Below are 17,218 nucleotides of genomic sequence, written 5' to 3'. Positions count from 1 at the left end.
TCCAGTTGGTAGTAACTTCTGCAAACATGTGAGAGGCCCTCCCGCCATTGGGACACCTCTCCAAGACCAGATGGGAGTGGGAGATGCACAGAAACCGGTTGGTCAGAGAGTGGCAGCAGCTCAGGATGGAATAATCATGAAGAACACCTGCAAGGCCAGGGACCAGCAGGTGCAGCCCATTGGTAGGATGGTTGGGAATAAAGATCAGCAGAGCCCACATTCTTCCCTCTCTTTTCCCAGCCTGAGAGTTGGACGAATGAGATCCCAGCAAGCAGAAGTCATGGGGATGCTGACTGGAGTTGGTTTGTTGCTATTACTTACCACTGGCCTCCACCAAAACCTGGGTGAGCAGGACCCCTTGACACAGACACCAGAGTCAAGAGTGCTAGGTGGGGATCATTTCACCAAGTGTTGTGATCATGCCTAGGAAGAAAGGGCAGAAGGAGGAAGCCCTGGGGTAGGTTTCCTTTTTGAAATGCTTTGGATAATGGAGTTCTGTCCACTACATTTGTGCTGAGGAGTCCACTCCTCCAAGGGAACACAATCAGGTGGGAGTACCCAAAAGACCAGTCTCTCTCTTCAGGAGTGGCCTGTGTTGTTCGCCAGCATCTTTGATACAACCTGCATTCTGTGATGTGTGTCCTCCCAGAGTAAGCCTTAGTCAATCACCAGAAGCAGAGCAGGTTCTCTCCTGCCCAGCCTTCTCCTATGAAAGTAGTTTAGGTCAAAAGGACAGTCAGAAGAGTCCTGAGGTAAGTCCTAGTGGAGCAGTGGTGGCTGTGTTATATTCTCAGGAACAAAACTGAGAAAAGGAAGGGAACAGCCTGCAGCTGAGTGCTATCAGAAAGATTGTGCCAGGCCAGGAAAATCTGGCCATGGAATTTTGACAAAGGGAACCCTTAAATGAAGCTCTTTGAGTCTAGAGTATGTGTCTCTGTCCTTGTACACAGGACTCAAGTGTGGAATTTGTGTAGCTGATTGGAAAAGTGAGGAACCTGCTGTGGAATCTAGGCTTTTCTCCAGAATTAGTTGGAGAGATTCAACAGTTGGTGGACAACCCTGGCAGGTCAGAATAACAAAGACATTGATTTTTTTTGGGGGGGGGGGATGAGAAAGTGGTGAAATATTTCTTTTGTTTCAAGTAACAAGACCCCAGGATAGTATGTTCTTCTGATACCTTTTACTTCATGGGAATATATACCCTACTATCATCCAATTTATATCAGTATTTTAAAAATATTATATTAGATTAGAAGAAATTGATTTCAAACGTTTCAGAAGAAGATGGCATCAATATATATTATGTCCATAACTTTCTCCTTGGGCAGGTCTCCCTAAAATTGGGTGAATGCCACATCTGTGGAGGAAGTTTGATTGAAGATGATAGGGTAGTCACAGCAGCACACTGCCTAAGTAGCCTTGATGGGTAAGTTGTGATCTCTGTTACTTGTCAAACCTTGATTCATGGCTACAATACTGGGGTAAGAGCCCGTGTATCAAGTAAGGTTGAATCTCAGTCCCCTTCTTCACTCTGCCACCCATACTCTGATCTTACTGATGCCTGAAAACTTGCCTCTGATCCAAGACATCCTGTGCTTTCTGCTCTGCTACACAAAGATCTCAAATATCTATGATTTGGATTTGTGGATATAGTTTTTGGCTAAGGGTTGTGGTTAATTATTAAAATCAAATGTTAAGTAGATATGCCAAAGTTTTAATAGCCTGAGTTTAAGTTGCAGTGCTAGGAAGCCACTTTGATATCTTGTTTAAAACAGTACTGCATGGATAGACTGGTTTGTCTACAAATGAAGAAAAGTAGATGACATTTAAATAATCGGAATTCATGACAGTAAGTGAAAGTGTTCACGAGAATGTAGACATTCAATGACTGAAAACCATTTACTTTTTTTTAATTTTCTTTTTTGTAGTTGTAGATGAACAGAATGCCTTTATTTTATTTTACTTATTTTTATGTGGTGCTAAGGATCCAACCCAGTGCCTCACACATGCTAGGCAAGTGCTCTGCCACTGAGCTACAGCCCCAGCCCCCATTTACTCTTAAAAGATCCAAAAATTGGGAAAGTATGACAGTAGTAATCAATAATAAAGGAATACCTTTTTTAAAAAAAATGTGCCAACATCTTTCAATTCTTTTTATTTTTTCTGAATAAAAACTTTGGAAGCAATGTTTACAATTTTGTTTTGAAAATTGATTCCTTTGAAATTGTCTTTGATTTCCCAGCAATTATTGTGCTTCCTGGAAAGGGAGAAAGTCGTCTCCAAATATTATCCAACTTTTATGATGAGTAAATATTTTTGATCTAAACAGTTATACATGACAGTATAATGCATTCTAATACATCATACATGAATGGAGTATAAATTCTCATTCTTTTGTTTGTACATGATGTAGGATCGCACTGGTCATGTAGTCATATTGTACATAAGGTAAAAATGTCTGATTCATTCTACTATCCTTCCCAACTCCACCCCCCTCCACACCCCTTACCCTCCCTTCACTCCCCTCTAATCCAAAGTAACTCTATTAATCCAAAGTAACTCTATTCTTCCCTAGCACAACCCCCCAATTATTGTGAATGAGCATCTGCATATCGAGAAAACATTTGGCCTTTGGTTTTTTGGGATTGGCTTATTTCACTTAGCATATTTTCCAGCTCCATCCATTTACCAGCAAATGTTGTCATTTCATTCTTCTTTAATGCTGAGTAATATTCCATTGCGTATATATACCATAGTTTCATTCATTTGTTGAAGGGCACCTAACTTGGTTCCATAATTTAGCTATTGTGAGTTGACCTGCTATAAACGTTGATGGGCTGTGTCACTGTAGTATGCTGATTTTAAGTCCTTTGGGTATAAACTGAGGTATGTCATCTTTTAAGACTTGAAAATGCTGAAAGTCTTAATAATCACTTTTCATTTAATCATATGAAACCAAGGAGGGGGGAACTACTTATTGAATCATTTTCTCTGGTTTTAGGCAGCAACTTAAAAATCTAACTGTGACAAATGGCGAGTACAACCTATTTCAGAAAGAAAAACAAGAGCAGAATATTCCAGTCTCAAAAATTGTTATTCATCTCGAATTCAACAGGCTTGGATATATGAGTTTTGATATTGTACTGCTGTATCTAAAACACAAAATCAAGTTTGGTAAGTATTTAAAGGTATTTAAATAGTAAAAATACAATGGGGAAAACTTATGTTCAATTTTTGTATATGTGTCTAGTAATAGAATAGTAATAGGAGTAAGCTTTGTTCCTTAAAAGTTTTATTCAGTCTAGTACCTATAAAAAATAAATTACTATACAAGCTACAAGTCCCAGTTACAAATTATGTATGCTCAGCTTCTCATTAGCATTCTAAGTACTGCTATATCTCGAGTAAGTTATACTCTACACCAGCTACCAAGGACTTGGGTACTTTGAAAATGTTTCCAAAGACTTCTTTTTTTCTGTCCTTACAGTAGACAAAATATCCAACATGCTGTTAGCACAAGTATTAAACATTCTGAATAAAACACTAAAAATCTTGTTGTTCTTAATGCAAGAAGAGGCAGTGCTGTGGCCAAATGAATGAGTACAGATCTAAGGAGTAGCCACTGAGGCAGGTTGCTGTACTTAGGCATCTATGATCTAAGATCGTAGGGGTTTACCTGGCCATGTAAGGAGCTGAAGCAAACCTGGGACATTCTGAAAGGTGATGCTTTAATAGATTGGGAAAAATATGCCACAAAAAGTGAAATATTACCTGTTTGAACTTTGGCGCTGAACAGAGTGTTCTCAGAATCTGCAATCATGAATCAACCCTTATTCATCTTCAGGGCTCAAATTGACTTTACCTGTGTGGCCCAGGCTCTCCAGGCCAAGATTTTAGTTTAAAATGGTTGCAGGTGAATAATCAGAGTTTCTGGCAGAAACTCTCAGAAAACATGAGCCTTGAATTCTAACTTCAGTATACTCCCATAAAGTTTTAAAGAATGTGAGCACACAAATAAACCTTCAGAGAAATAGCCAAAGGTGAAGTTAGAAAAACCAACCACCAGAATCAGACCTTCAAAAATTATAGATGTCAAAATGAGGTACAGCATGTAAAACAAGTATGTTTTACTTTAAAGAGGTAAAAATATATCAAAATGACTGGTGAACAGAAAACAGGTGGAAGAAAGGGTTTGAAAAAGAACAAAGAGGTATAAAATAGTATTTTGAAATTAAAAACTCAATAGAAGAATTATCTACCAGATCAAATTAGATGTAGGGAACTACAAGTTCTGAAATGATTACCCAGAAGAAATAGAGTGAGAGACATAGAAAAGATGGACTTAAAGATACATTAAGCATTCAATTTGAGCTTTAGAAAGAACATGGATAAGCCATGCGTGGTGGCACATGCCTGTAATCCAAGTGACTCAGGAGGCTGACGTAGGAGAATCACAAGTTTGAGGCCAGCCTCAGAAATTTAGTGAGGACTTAAACAATGTAGGTAGATCCTGTCTCAAAATAAAAATAAATTAAAGGGCTGGCATTGTGGCTCAGTGGTAGAGTGCTCACCTCACACCTGTGGGGCACTGGATTCCATAGTCAGCACCACATAAAAATGGATAAGTAAAGTGAAGGTACTGTATCCATCTACAACTAAAAAATTTGTTTAAATTAATTAATTAATTAATTAATTAATTAATAAAAGGGTTGATGATGTATGCAGTGGAAAAACACCCCTGGGTTTAATCCCCAGGACCAAAAAAAGGATGCCAAGCACAGTGGCACACATCTGCAATCTCAGTGACTTGGGAGGCTGATGCAGGAGGATCTCAAGATAGAAGTCAGCCTTGGCAACTTAGCAAGGCCCTAAGCAACTCCTGGGTTCAATCCCCAGTACTGAAAAAATAAATAAATTTAAAATAAATAAAATAAATTATTTTTAAATAAATAAATAATTATTTTTAAATAAATAAAATACATTTAAAATAAAATAAATTTCCCAATTTAATAGAAAATTACTGAGGGTTAATTGTAATTAAGACATGAATCTTTAGGTTTTAAAAAGCACAGTAACTCCAACCATGATACTAAAAATAATTTTCTATCTAGACATGTCATGCTGAAAATGTAGGACACTAGAATAGAGTGGATCTCAAAAGAATCTGGAGGGGAAAAGAGTAAAACAGACTACTGACAAAAAAGGAGCAACAATTAGACTGCAGCTGACTTCTCAATAGTAGTGATGAAAGTCAGAAGATAGGAGACCAGGGTCATCAACTGAGGTCATCAAGCTAGAATGCTATATCAAAGGAAAGTATCACTGCACCTTTGATAGGAAAACTATCAAGAGCCATCTAGGCTAAATATGCCAGTTTCCTCTCAGTCCTCTGTAATAGGTTGGAAACATCTACTAGATGTTCAAGTCACTCCGATTTACTTCACCAACTTTACCCTTGTCATGGTCCCCACGACCCCTACTTGAGAGCTTAAAAGATAAGCTCTCAATTCTTGTCTTTCTTAAGAGTTTTTGTTGGTGTTGCTCATACTATCTTCTAGAAATATTTTCTTACCTTAAATTCAAAGAATTGCCTGGTTTTCCGCTATCCCTTTATGCCCTTTCCTAGTCTTCTGCAATGATTCCTCATCTCCTCTGGGTCTTCTGTAGTTGCAGTCTGGACCTCATCTCAGTCTGTCCTCATTCTCTTGGTGATCTTATCCAGAATCAAAGTATTAAACCCCTAGATCCTGAATGGACGAAGATATATATAACCTAGATTTTTTATATTACATATCCTTTTAGAATTAATGGATTGTGTATAACCAACTGGTTAGTGGTCATCTACCTAGATGGCTAAGCAGGATCCTAATATGTTTAAAGCAACCCTAATTATCCCCCACATAGACTCTTCCCATAGCTACTTTCATCTTGGTTAATGACAACTCCATCTTTCCAATGTTTAAGCTAAAAACTTTGGACTTGTCTTTGATTCTTCTTTCATCCTTGATTTGTTTTTCTAATGCACCAGAAAATCTTGTTGCTTCTGCCTCATTCCACTTCACTCAACTATCTTACCCAGGCTGTGCTATCATTTCTTGCCAGGGTTAATTTTAAAAATCTCTTCTTTTGCTTCCCTAATATTTATTATTAACCCAGCAACTGGAATAATTATTTTAAACATGTAAATCAGATAATGTCACTCTGCTCGATAGACTTCAGTGGTTCCCCATTATACTGAGACAAAAATTAATGTAGTTATCCTCTGATATCTCCTTCCCCCAGTTCCACATCTAAGCCCAATTGTGTTCATCTTTCTTTAAAGTTCTTTTTGCTTAATGTGTTCCAACCACCCTGGCTTCTTCATTCTTCTCTAAACATGTGTGCCATGATCCCACTAAAGGGACTTTATACTATCTTCATCAAATGCTTTCTGCCCAGAGAAGTACATGGTTCCTTCCCTCAACTTCAAGACTTTGCTCAAATGTCACCAGCTCCATGAGACTTGCCATGCCCACAATATGTAAAACTACAGCTCCCATGCCATCCTCCCCAGATTTCTTACTTCCTTCACCCTACTGATTTTCCCCACAGCACATAGTACTTAAATAGCTTACTTGTTTGTACCTCTGCGCACCCATTACACACACACACACTCACTCTCCCTCTCTCTCTCTCTCTCTCTCTCTCTCTCTCTCTCTCTCTCCCTCCCTCCCTCTCCCTCTCTCTCTCTCCCCCTCTCCCTCTCTCTCTCTCCCTCCCTCTCTCTCTCCCTCTCCCTCTCCCCCCCCCTCTTTATCTCTCTTTCTCTCTTTCTCATACACTCATGCATAAACTCCAAGGAGAGAAAGAATTTTTCCTGCTCATTCGTTGAAGGCTGGAAGAGTGCTTGCCCCATGTTAGTGCTCAAAAACTACTAAGTGAAAATCCATCCTTTCAGAACAGGATGTACACTTGGAATTTTAGTAGTCTGGGAGGTTCATGGTGGTATACAGAACTGTGAGTTAGGTTTTTCCTCAATTTACTTTTTCTGCATTTTCCTCTCTCTAATTATGAAATGTCACTGTTTCCTAAATGTCACCATTACATTTATAAAAGTATGAGAGCCATGAAATCAAGCACATGTCACTTTTCCAAATATAGTCAGCATCATTTGTCTATTCACAACCCTCATGATTTTTGTTGTTTCAGGAATTGCTGTTCAGTCAATCTGTCTTCCACACAGAGCTGATCAATTTGAAGCAGGGATTCTGTGCATGGCCAGTGGATGGGGCAAGATTACAGAGAGTAAGAGGCATCAAAACAAATGTATAGTACATTTAATGATTTCTGAGGAGAACTTAAGTAAAAATACTTAATTCGTTAAGTAACTTCCTCCCTTGTATCATAAAACCTAGGTTGAATAAAGAAACTTCAAAGAACCGTCTCCGAAAATAAAAAGTTAAACTTAAAAAAAAAAAAAAATGCATAGTACTTTCTCCAGGTCTCTGTAAGCTCAGGGGAAGCAGAAGTGATTTTGTTGACCATGAATAATTTATTCATCCTTTTGTTTTGCTCCCTGACTTCTGACCCAGTGAACATTTCTAGTTGTCTTCACCGTAGACATCTCACAGTTAGGAAAAAAACTCTTCTTATCACTCCTGCTGCTGTCATTTTTGTTAGGTACATCGGATAAAGGAGGCTGGAGGTAAGGATGATAAAGAAGAATATGGTAAAAAGATAATCAGGAAATAGAAGCAGTAGTTAAGCTTCCTCATTTTTAATACCATGACCTTTTATAAAGTTCAACTGAAAGAAACAGTAGAAACCCGGGGTCACTTCCAGAGGCTTGGGAGATGGTAGAAATGGGGAAATATTGGGCAAAGGGTACAATTATAAGTTCTGGAGACCTAATGCACAGCATGGTGCCTATAGTCAATAATACTGTACACTTGAAATTTGCTATGAGAACAAATCTTAAGTATTCTCACTACAAGGAAAAAGGTAATTGTGCTGTCATGTTTGTGGAAATCATCTCACATTTACACATTTATTAAAACATCACATTATATACTTTAAATATGAATAATATTTATCAATTATATGTCAATATAGCTTAAAAATTATGATTTTTTAACAATAGACTTTTATGAAACTTTGCCTTATTGACTAAAGCTTTCCTCTTGGGGAAACATTTAAGCATATATTATGAAAAGTCACAATTGCCTGTAACCTGAAAACTGCTGAATTTCTTAACGATGTCCATTATCACATATCTGATCCTAGAAACAATTTATACCCCCAAAACGTCTTCTACATCAGCTTAAAATCTATTTGAGATAGTTTTACATGTGTAGGCTACTTACTAATTTGTTTCAAAGGGGACAGTTATTAACTAATTTGTCAGTTTTCTCTCTATAGATTCTGAGGATTCAAATGTCTTACAAGAAGGGGAACTTCCCATTATGGATGACAGAATGTGTACTTCTGTGCTCAAGAGTATGAACCCTTCTCCTCTGGGAAGGACCCTGCTATGTGCCATTTTTCCTGATAGGGGAAATGATGCCTGCCAGGTACCAAAATATAAACCAGCTAGTTATTTAGTAAAGTGGGTGAAAGTAGATTCTGCTTTTTCCCATGAGCTGTTTTGGGGAGTTACTCCTTCAAAGTTCCTTTTCTCTTCATCTTTCCACCTGGCTTCTACTGAAAATGTGTTTGGCCTAACTGAGAGAATTTTTTCCTATGCCCATTTCTACACATTATTTTGGTGAGTTGAGGCATGGGGGTTACTTTCAGTGTGCCAATCTAATGGAATCAAACAAAATGATAATCTTGGAAATCTAATAAATCCAGCTGTGAATTGTTTTTTATTTCACATTTCATTAAACACTATAATTTTTTCTTCAATGCAAAATGTGTTTGACCAAAAATGAATAGCTTTAGTAACTGTTGAGTAGATGTCATGAGAGCCAGCTCCCAAGACTAACAACAACTTCCCAAATAGTAACTTCACAATCTTTATGAGATGCACAGAGAGGAAAGAGACTAATTTGTGAAAAACATGAGTCAAGTTTTAAATAAGCCCTCCAAGCCCATCATCTTCCCTATTTATTTTTTTAAGGTAGAACATTAGAGTCATTATTCTTTGCCATAAAGCAATGTGGAATTATTGTGGGAAGCTCCCTGGAGTTAAGTACTGGAAGAAATTTGAAGTTTTTCTTCAAGGGGATGACAAGAGGAGTTTGGGAGGAAGCTAGAAACTTCTTCCTAAACTGGATCACAAGTAGGCTTAAGGTGCTCTGTGCTTTCTGTAACTGCCAGAGCAGTCCTTTTGTTGGTGAAGCACTCTAACAATCCTGTATCTTTGAGGAGAGTTTAATCTAACACAAGATTGTTTGAGACATATTTTCAAAGAAACATGTTCTGAAATATTATTAAAGACAGACTCCTAAAATCTTGGGTTCTTTATTTTCTAGCATGAGAGTCAATGTGATCCTTTACTTATACACCTAGGACAAATTTGGGCTTCCTAGGCTTTCTGTTCTTAAAGCTCTTAGTCCCTCAGGGCTCTGTTCACTGATGCTGTGATCTTGGAAGAGGACTTACCCTTTCCCAGCTGCTCTAGGTGACAAGGTACAGTAGAAGCATATAACTGTGACCTCTGCCCCTGCCTCCTCCTTTTACTCATGTTTGGAATGTTTGTGGTAGTTCTAAAAAAATAGATAAAAGAGAAATATTGAGTATTAGCTTGAAAGATTGCAGTCAGTCAGTGGAAGGATCTTAAATCTGGGTGAAAAGATGAAATTAACAATGATAAAATGACCACATGGATGATCAAAATGTTGATTGACAGTGACTGGTGGACTTCTGTGCTTCTACCTCTTTGAGATGAGTGCTGATGTTTGTGGAACTGACATATTTTAATCTGTGAATATTTTCAATTTATCTTTTTCTCCTACAAAAGGGGGACTCTGGAGGATCACTGGTTTGTAGAAAACCTGATGGAATCTGGACTCTGACTGGGATAATTTCCTGGGTTGCTTGTTGTGAGAGAGGTTTGGCTTCTCCAAAAACCAAATACACAAGGGCATTACCTGGCATTTTTTCCAAGGTGTTTGAGTTGATGGATTTTATCACTCAAAACATGATCACAGGTGAGTAAATTCTTTCTTCCTCATTTCATTCCAAGTCAAAAACCGATCATGCTTATCTCAAGAGTTGTTACTCTAATATGTTATGAAAGACTCAGAGCAAAGCTTTAGAACAAAGCAAGAATGTGACTGATTTTAAATTCTAAGTCCAATGTCTATAATCTTGTCTCAGATTTCTTGAGCATTGATACCTATGAGTTTAACTCAAACTGAATCCATGTATAAAATTTTCATGAGCTGTCTTTTGGCATTTGAGATTTTAAAAACAGCCCTTGAAAATAGACTCGGCTGAGATTTTTTCTTCATTGATTCATTTGATGTGTTTCCTCTAAATTACTTAAAAACACTAAAAATGGGTCATTTCTCTCCCACTTCTCCCATTCAGACTTGTTAATTTTCCTTGGGAAACTGTGGGGAGGGGAAATGAGGGAGACTTTGGAGAGTTAATTTTGTTCAGTGACTCTAAAATATAGAGTAGGAAGATGTGGGTCTGGAGAGCCATACTTATCCTCTAGGAACTTTCTAACTACTTGGGAAGGGGGGAAAATGTTGTGATAACAGGTGAAGTGCAAATAAACCTGGATGGTTGTAAGAATTCTGAGGAGGAGGGGGTCTTGGCCTCAGAGTCCAGAAGGTTCACAGAAAATGGTATGAGGCACTGCAGAACACAACTTCCTGGGACACATAGTTTAATATAGGAAACAAATGTTTCAGGGCCAAGACTCAGAGCAAAACCTCATATTCCTTCCGTCTCTCTGTCCCTCCTTTGTTGGTGTCCATGGTTAGCCACCTAGCTGAGGACTTGAACAGCTGCTGTCGGTCCAGCTGCAAGCCACACTCCCTCAGACTGGTAGGCTCTTGGCTAACCGCATCTGATCTTTAGTGTCATGGACACTATTCACTACACGACTGCAGGGTCAGGTCCCTCCTGGTAGTGACTGCATTCTACTGAACAAAGATTAGTAACAGTGATGGAATTTTAAAGGGCAATGAAATCAGGCAGTAACAGTTAATTCCACAAATGAACATCAGAAAATAAGGGATTTATTTAAGTAACACTTCCTTAAAATCATCCTTCTAGACTGTTCATCTCCTTTTGTCCTATTTGCTTATTTCAGTCCCTCCTCTGAACTACCTCACATAACTGGCTGTTTTAGAAATAGAATTAAATTTAGTTTTTCACAATCTTAAAATCCAATGAATTGAATCTTTCATATTTTTCAAACCACCATCACAAACCATCAAATCAAAGAACTTTCTGCTTCCATGTTGTCTCTCAGTCTTTTTAAAAGACACAACAAGCCACTGACTCTGAGCAAATTTCTCTACATTGGTTTAAGTAGAAATCATAATGGGTAATCTTTAAATGTTACTTTGTCACAATTTTCACTGAAATAATTATTTATTGTTGGGAAAGGTATTAACTCTTTTACCCTCTATATATTTGGATTGGGGCTGACCCCTTTCAGAAGTAAGTCCAAGGTGTGTAACAAAGGGCCTGAATTCTGTCCAAGGTGTGGATGAAAGCAAGAGACAAGAAGCTATGCATAATTTTAATTATCTAGATAGGAAGTTGAATTAGGGAAAATCATTAGGAGAAAGCAAATGCAGTCATATCACAGTCATAAATGCATTTTACTTCCATTTTTAAACTTTCTGTATCAGTCATTTTTAATGACTTAAAACCTAACATTGCATCTGAATTTTGAGTAAATGAAGACTTGCCATGTCATTACTAAAAGCTGTATATAATTATACAGTGTTACTTTATGATTACCCAGGACATTGTAGTAGAGATAGGTGAAAACCATATTAGTCCCATATTATATAAATTTGACTGTGTCAGTGTGACTCATGATTTGAGAAAGTTGTACAAATGATAAATCTGAAGAACTCTGTTAAAGAATATTATAATTCAAAAATTTTCTCAGACTGTTTACAAATACAACGTCTACATTATATATCCATTAAGGATATGTTTGCATAAATGTAACTAATATGAATTGCATAGCTTCAGGATGACATCTATACCCTTTTGAAATGTCTAGAAATGGGACAAATAATCTACTTATTTCACATTTTCTTAAAGATTGTAAACCTCAGGGGACAGTATTATGTGGAGACAGTGGGAAGATTCATTACCTCTCTTCCAAAGAAGACAACTATTCTCATAATAGGTATGTATCCTAAATATGAATGATTCTGAGTTTTCCTTCTCACAGAAAATCAGATAATTTTATTTTTTAAAATTTTTATTCTTTTGAGATATAAGACAGTATATTTTGATATATTTATACAAACATGGAGTATAACATTCTAATTGAGGTTCTGGTCTTGTGCTTGTACATAGTGTTGCATTCATTAATTTAAATTACCATTTTTTTTGGCAAGTCTGTCTAGCATCTCCAATTCTTTATCTGATTAATATAAAAGTATATATTCCATCTGATATTTTCTGGTTGGCAAATGTCTACTAATTGGCATTTGAGAGTCATTAACATAAATCATCAACCCAAGTAGTGTTAAAACTAAAGCTTGCCTGAATTGATGAGTTCAAACATCTAATATTAAAATCATCTAGTATGAGATCGCTATGGGAACTTATTGATTAATCCAGGCATGTCTATTTCTGTAATCACAGTATACTTTAAGTAGAAAATAGAACATAGTTTTTGCTATATAAGCTCAAGGGTATTGAGCTTATTTGATTTTATTTTTCCCTATCTTGTCCTCTATGTGGATAAGGATGTCTTTAAACTTTGGAAATTGATTTTTTGCATGTCTCTCATTTTCTTAAGGGATCTAAATTCATTTTAAAAATTCCAAGAAATTTTGAAGAGTATACAACAGTCAATGACAGTTCTATGAATTTATAATCTGGGAAAGAAGAGAAAGTTTGACAAAAAGCTACACTAAATAAAGGGATGAAATAAGCTTTTATAATCCACATTATTCATAACGTACCATAAGTAAGTTGGTACTATGGACAATGGAGGCCGATTCTCGGGGGGTGTTTTGCAAGGGGTATGAGTGTAGAGTGGGATGGGAAAGAATGCCTTAGTTATAAAGGGTGGCATTGAAACTAGGGGTTAAAGGATAGTTGTGATTCTATTGCTGTGAGGTCCTTTGTAGCTCTAATATCTAAGATTTCAAGAGATGGAGATGAGGGATGAGGTCATCTCAAGGAAAGACAATTTTGTGTAAGCAATGTCAAAGAGGTGGGAAAGGTCAGGTTTGTTTGAGCTGTGAGTGTCCTGGGATTTGTAGTAGCAGTAGATGATGAGGATTGAAATTGATGATCAGGACTGAATTGTACAGGACCTTAAATTCCATGAAAAGGAAGTTTAGACTTTATGCCAGAGGCCATGAGAGACTCAAATGATGGAGAGGGTATAATTTTTAAAAATTAAAATGCATACAAGTATTTACACATAGGATGGGAAAATGTGGCTCAATTGCTGCTCATATTTAAAAGGCATAAAGGTCTAAGGTACTTTCTCCTAAGTCAGCCTTGTGATAAGAAGAGGCCAGTAAGTTTTTGTCATTTTCATTTAAACTATTAGAAGAATGATATCTAAGAACAAGAAAGAGTTCTGTTTTATTAGTCTCATATGGGACTTCTAGGCACCATCTTTAGACAGGGACATTATTAAGCTAGAATTCATCTGAAGGACAATGACTAAAATGGAATATTTAGTGTATGGTGTTGGAGATTGAACCCAAGGGCTTGTGCATGCTATGCAGGTGTTCTACCACTGAGCTATATCCCCAACCCCAAGGAAAGAAATTTAAAATGTTTAAAGAGGTATGGCTGAAGAAACTAGAGAGATTTTTGAATCAAAGACAAGAGGAAAAAGGAACTGCCTGGTTTATCTGAGAATCTACTAGAAAAACAGATCAGACTTGTTCTGACCAACTGCAGAGCAGAGAATTAGGATTGCTGGGTAGAAGTTAGAAGGTAGATTTTTAACCCAATATTAAGTACTTTCTAATTTGAGAGATTGGATGTTGGTCTATTTCAGGTGTAACCAATGTCCTTGATAAGTGGGGCATTTGAGCAAGCTATTTGTATATTGGGTAAGCTATTTGTGTATTGTATATATATTTGTATACTGCAAATGGCAGTCCGTGTACTCTCAGACACAGCAATTCAGGTATTTCAGAGATCTCTCCAAGGAGTTTCAAGAAAAAGGGAGTCAAAATGAGTTCATATAAAGTGTCATTAAATGTGGAAATTCAAAAACTTGAGAGTTGAGTCAGCTGACCAGAAAGAATATTTTAAGAGATTATTGAAGATTTTGTATCTCATGAAACCCTAGGGGTGTGACAGACATTGTTTTAAGTGCTAGAAAGATAGCAGTGAATCAAACATAAACACTGTTTTTGTGGGGCAAGTTAGAAGGTAGTAATGGGATAATAACAAAAAAATTACCTGTAATAGTAGAAGGTGAAAAATACTGTGCAGAAAAAATTTATAAGCATGGTAGAGAGTGCTGGGGTGTGCAAAATTAGAGTGGTCAGGGACCATGAAGATGATACTTTAAAATAGATTTAGAGGTGAGGGAAGGAACCATATGGTGAGTTTGGAAAGGAACACTCCAGGCAGGAGAGGTGGTAGGTGTGAGGCAAGAATACAAGGGGTATTTTTGTGGAACAGTGACAAGACCAGAGAGTTAGAACAGAGTGATAAGGGCAGTGGTCAGATTGTTTTGGCCTTATTAGACATACAAAGAACTTTGGGGAAAAAAATAACTTTGGGTTTTACTGAGATGAAGATCCTTTGGAAGATTTTGAGTAGAGGAATATGGTCTGACATATTTTAAAAGGTTCACCTTAGGAGAGTAGTTACTACAGAGGTCCAGCTAAGAGATGATGATGACTTTGACTGGATTTGTAGTAATAGAAGTAGAGACAAGTGATGCAGTCATAGGATTTGGTGAAGAGTTGACAGTTTGGGTTTTGAGAGAGGAAGAGAATCCCTGGTGAATGACTTTGTGTTTTTTTTTTTTTTTTTGCGGTGCCAGGGATTGAACCCAGGGCCTTGTGCTTATGAGACAAACACTCTACCAACTGAGCTATATCCCCAGCTGACTTGGTTTTTTTTAACTAAGCAATCAAAAGAATGGCGCTTCTACTGTCTGGTGAGGAAGATGGGGCAGTGATTTTTTTAGGTAGTAAGGTCAAAAGAAGCCTTTTGTTTGGATAGACCCACTGCATTTATGGGCAGAAGAGAGTAAGAGTTGAGAGAAAACATACAGAAATATGAAGTAATTCTCATGAGAATATAGCAAATAATTTTTGGTTTAGAAAGAAGGAAGAATAAATCCTTTCCTGGAAAAAAGGCAGAAGTTAATGTAATCTATAGGAAAGATGAAGGGATTTATACAAGATGTTTTGGTAATCATACAAGATTTCAGTTGCTTCAAGTTTAGAGGATGAAGTTGAGATTAAAAAGTAAGGAATATAATTGACAGTTTATAGGAATTAAAGTCAATGTAAATTTTTATGGTAATTTTCAACAAATCTAAGGCAATTTCTTTTTTTTTTTTGGAAAATACATTGTTTTATGTACCACCAATTCAGAAAACACAGTTCCCATATAAAATAGGAACACCAAAGATTATGTGGAAAATTACATGCTCCAACCTTGTCACTGGAAAGGGAGGTAAAAAAAATCTTTCCTGAGAATCCAAATCACATGCTAATACTCATGAAGGTCACAATAGAAATTCCCACCAAAAGTATAGCCCAAATTGCCTCACACAGAAAAACTTGGCAGTATGAAGTTGATAGTACCTCCAGATGATTGGCAGATGTCAAAGTAAGTCCTTCCTGGAAGACCTTTCAGTCCATCCCAAGGGAAATCATAAGACTCCATTGTAAGAAGAATTCTGATTTCAGACTGTTAAAATATGAAAAGATGTGTCTTGGAAATAAGGTATGAGACCAACTTACATAGTTAGTGACTTTTCTAGCACAGTAAGCAGGATTGAGTAGTGAAATGGTCTTGTAAATTCCAAATGGCACTAATTAGGAAATGGTAAGGGAGAAATATGTAAAGAAGGAGCAGGGGGTTGTATATTCCCTCCAAACCTTTCTTTATTCTGGAGGGAGATAGCTAGAATTTCAGAAGGCATAGAGAGATGGCACCCAGGTTGCCCTCTGTCCTTCATACCCATGACAGATTTCTAATTTCCCAGAGCCTAGAACTTATCTATCATATATTGGATACTCAATAGATATATTTGAGTGAATACATCAATGATTTTGGCACCCCTCTTTTGCTTGACTAGACTTCGGGATCCTTCTAAATACAGCAGTTACTAACAGTAAATCAAGGTCACCATGTTATTTGAACCCTATTTTCCATCTCTGAGTTAAGAGATTTTGAAGCATAAAATAATTTGAAAACAGGAGAAAGTACTAGTACTTTGCAATCATGACACCTAAACTATAGCTCTTATTATATAAGAGATTCAATGAGTCTTTTAGTATCAATGCCAGTTTTCTCATTTGAAATAGGGAGAGTAATTTCTCTCCTGTTCTCTCAGAGAGGTATAATGAGTCTCAAAAAGGATGATGGATGTACAGTGCTTTTTCAATTGAAGTGCTTAGAAAAGTGAGCTTTATAATATTTTAGGCAGCTTATTGCTTTTTAAATGGAAATTCTTAAAAAGTGATTTTAATACTATTTTAGGTTGCCTATTTTATATCTATATTCAGGATGATAGATTTGAATAGAAAGATTAATTTGAAGAGTTTTTGGTTAAGAGGGAGTTGTTTGGCAAGAAGAATTATTAGTGTCTGGCTTTCAGAAATTGGGCATAAAAGAACTAGATAGCTCCTAGAGTCCTGAACATTTATTACCCAGAGGGAAGTAGGCTATTAACATCTAAGTTTGTTGATGAAGACTGCCACACTTTAGAAAGAAGTTCATTCTGACATGTTCGATTTCAAATAAGGTTGCATTCAGATGAATGTGACATATGAAAAAAGTTGGATATTGTGGCCCAATGCGATTTTTTTTCTTAAATAGTATAAATTCATGTGAGGAAAATGAAGGTAAAGTATTATGTTATAAATTATGTAAG

General features: G+C 36.8%; 1 protein-coding gene across 1 annotated transcript in view; it reads left to right on the top strand.

Annotated features, from left to right (window-relative positions):
• The first annotated feature begins 280 nt into the window (after positions 1 to 280).
• Ovch1 (ovochymase 1) overlaps positions 281 to 17,218 on the top strand; it is a 52,219-nt gene continuing 35,281 nt past the window's right edge. Inside the window, 9 exon segments of the mRNA XM_047549748.1 lie at positions 281 to 344; positions 951 to 1,066; positions 1,329 to 1,426; positions 3,002 to 3,174; positions 7,189 to 7,284; positions 8,398 to 8,549; positions 9,941 to 10,131; positions 11,571 to 11,663; positions 12,212 to 12,304. Coding sequence (XP_047405704.1) covers positions 281 to 344; positions 951 to 1,066; positions 1,329 to 1,426; positions 3,002 to 3,174; positions 7,189 to 7,284; positions 8,398 to 8,549; positions 9,941 to 10,131; positions 11,571 to 11,663; positions 12,212 to 12,304 — 1,076 coding nt within the window.

The sequence above is a fragment of the Sciurus carolinensis genome, chromosome 4 (assembly GCF_902686445.1).
Source record: "Sciurus carolinensis chromosome 4, mSciCar1.2, whole genome shotgun sequence".
Taxonomy (NCBI): Eukaryota; Metazoa; Chordata; class Mammalia; order Rodentia; family Sciuridae; genus Sciurus; species Sciurus carolinensis.
Note: the sequence above shows the minus strand (reverse complement) of the source record. Positions and strands in the feature narration are given on the sequence as shown.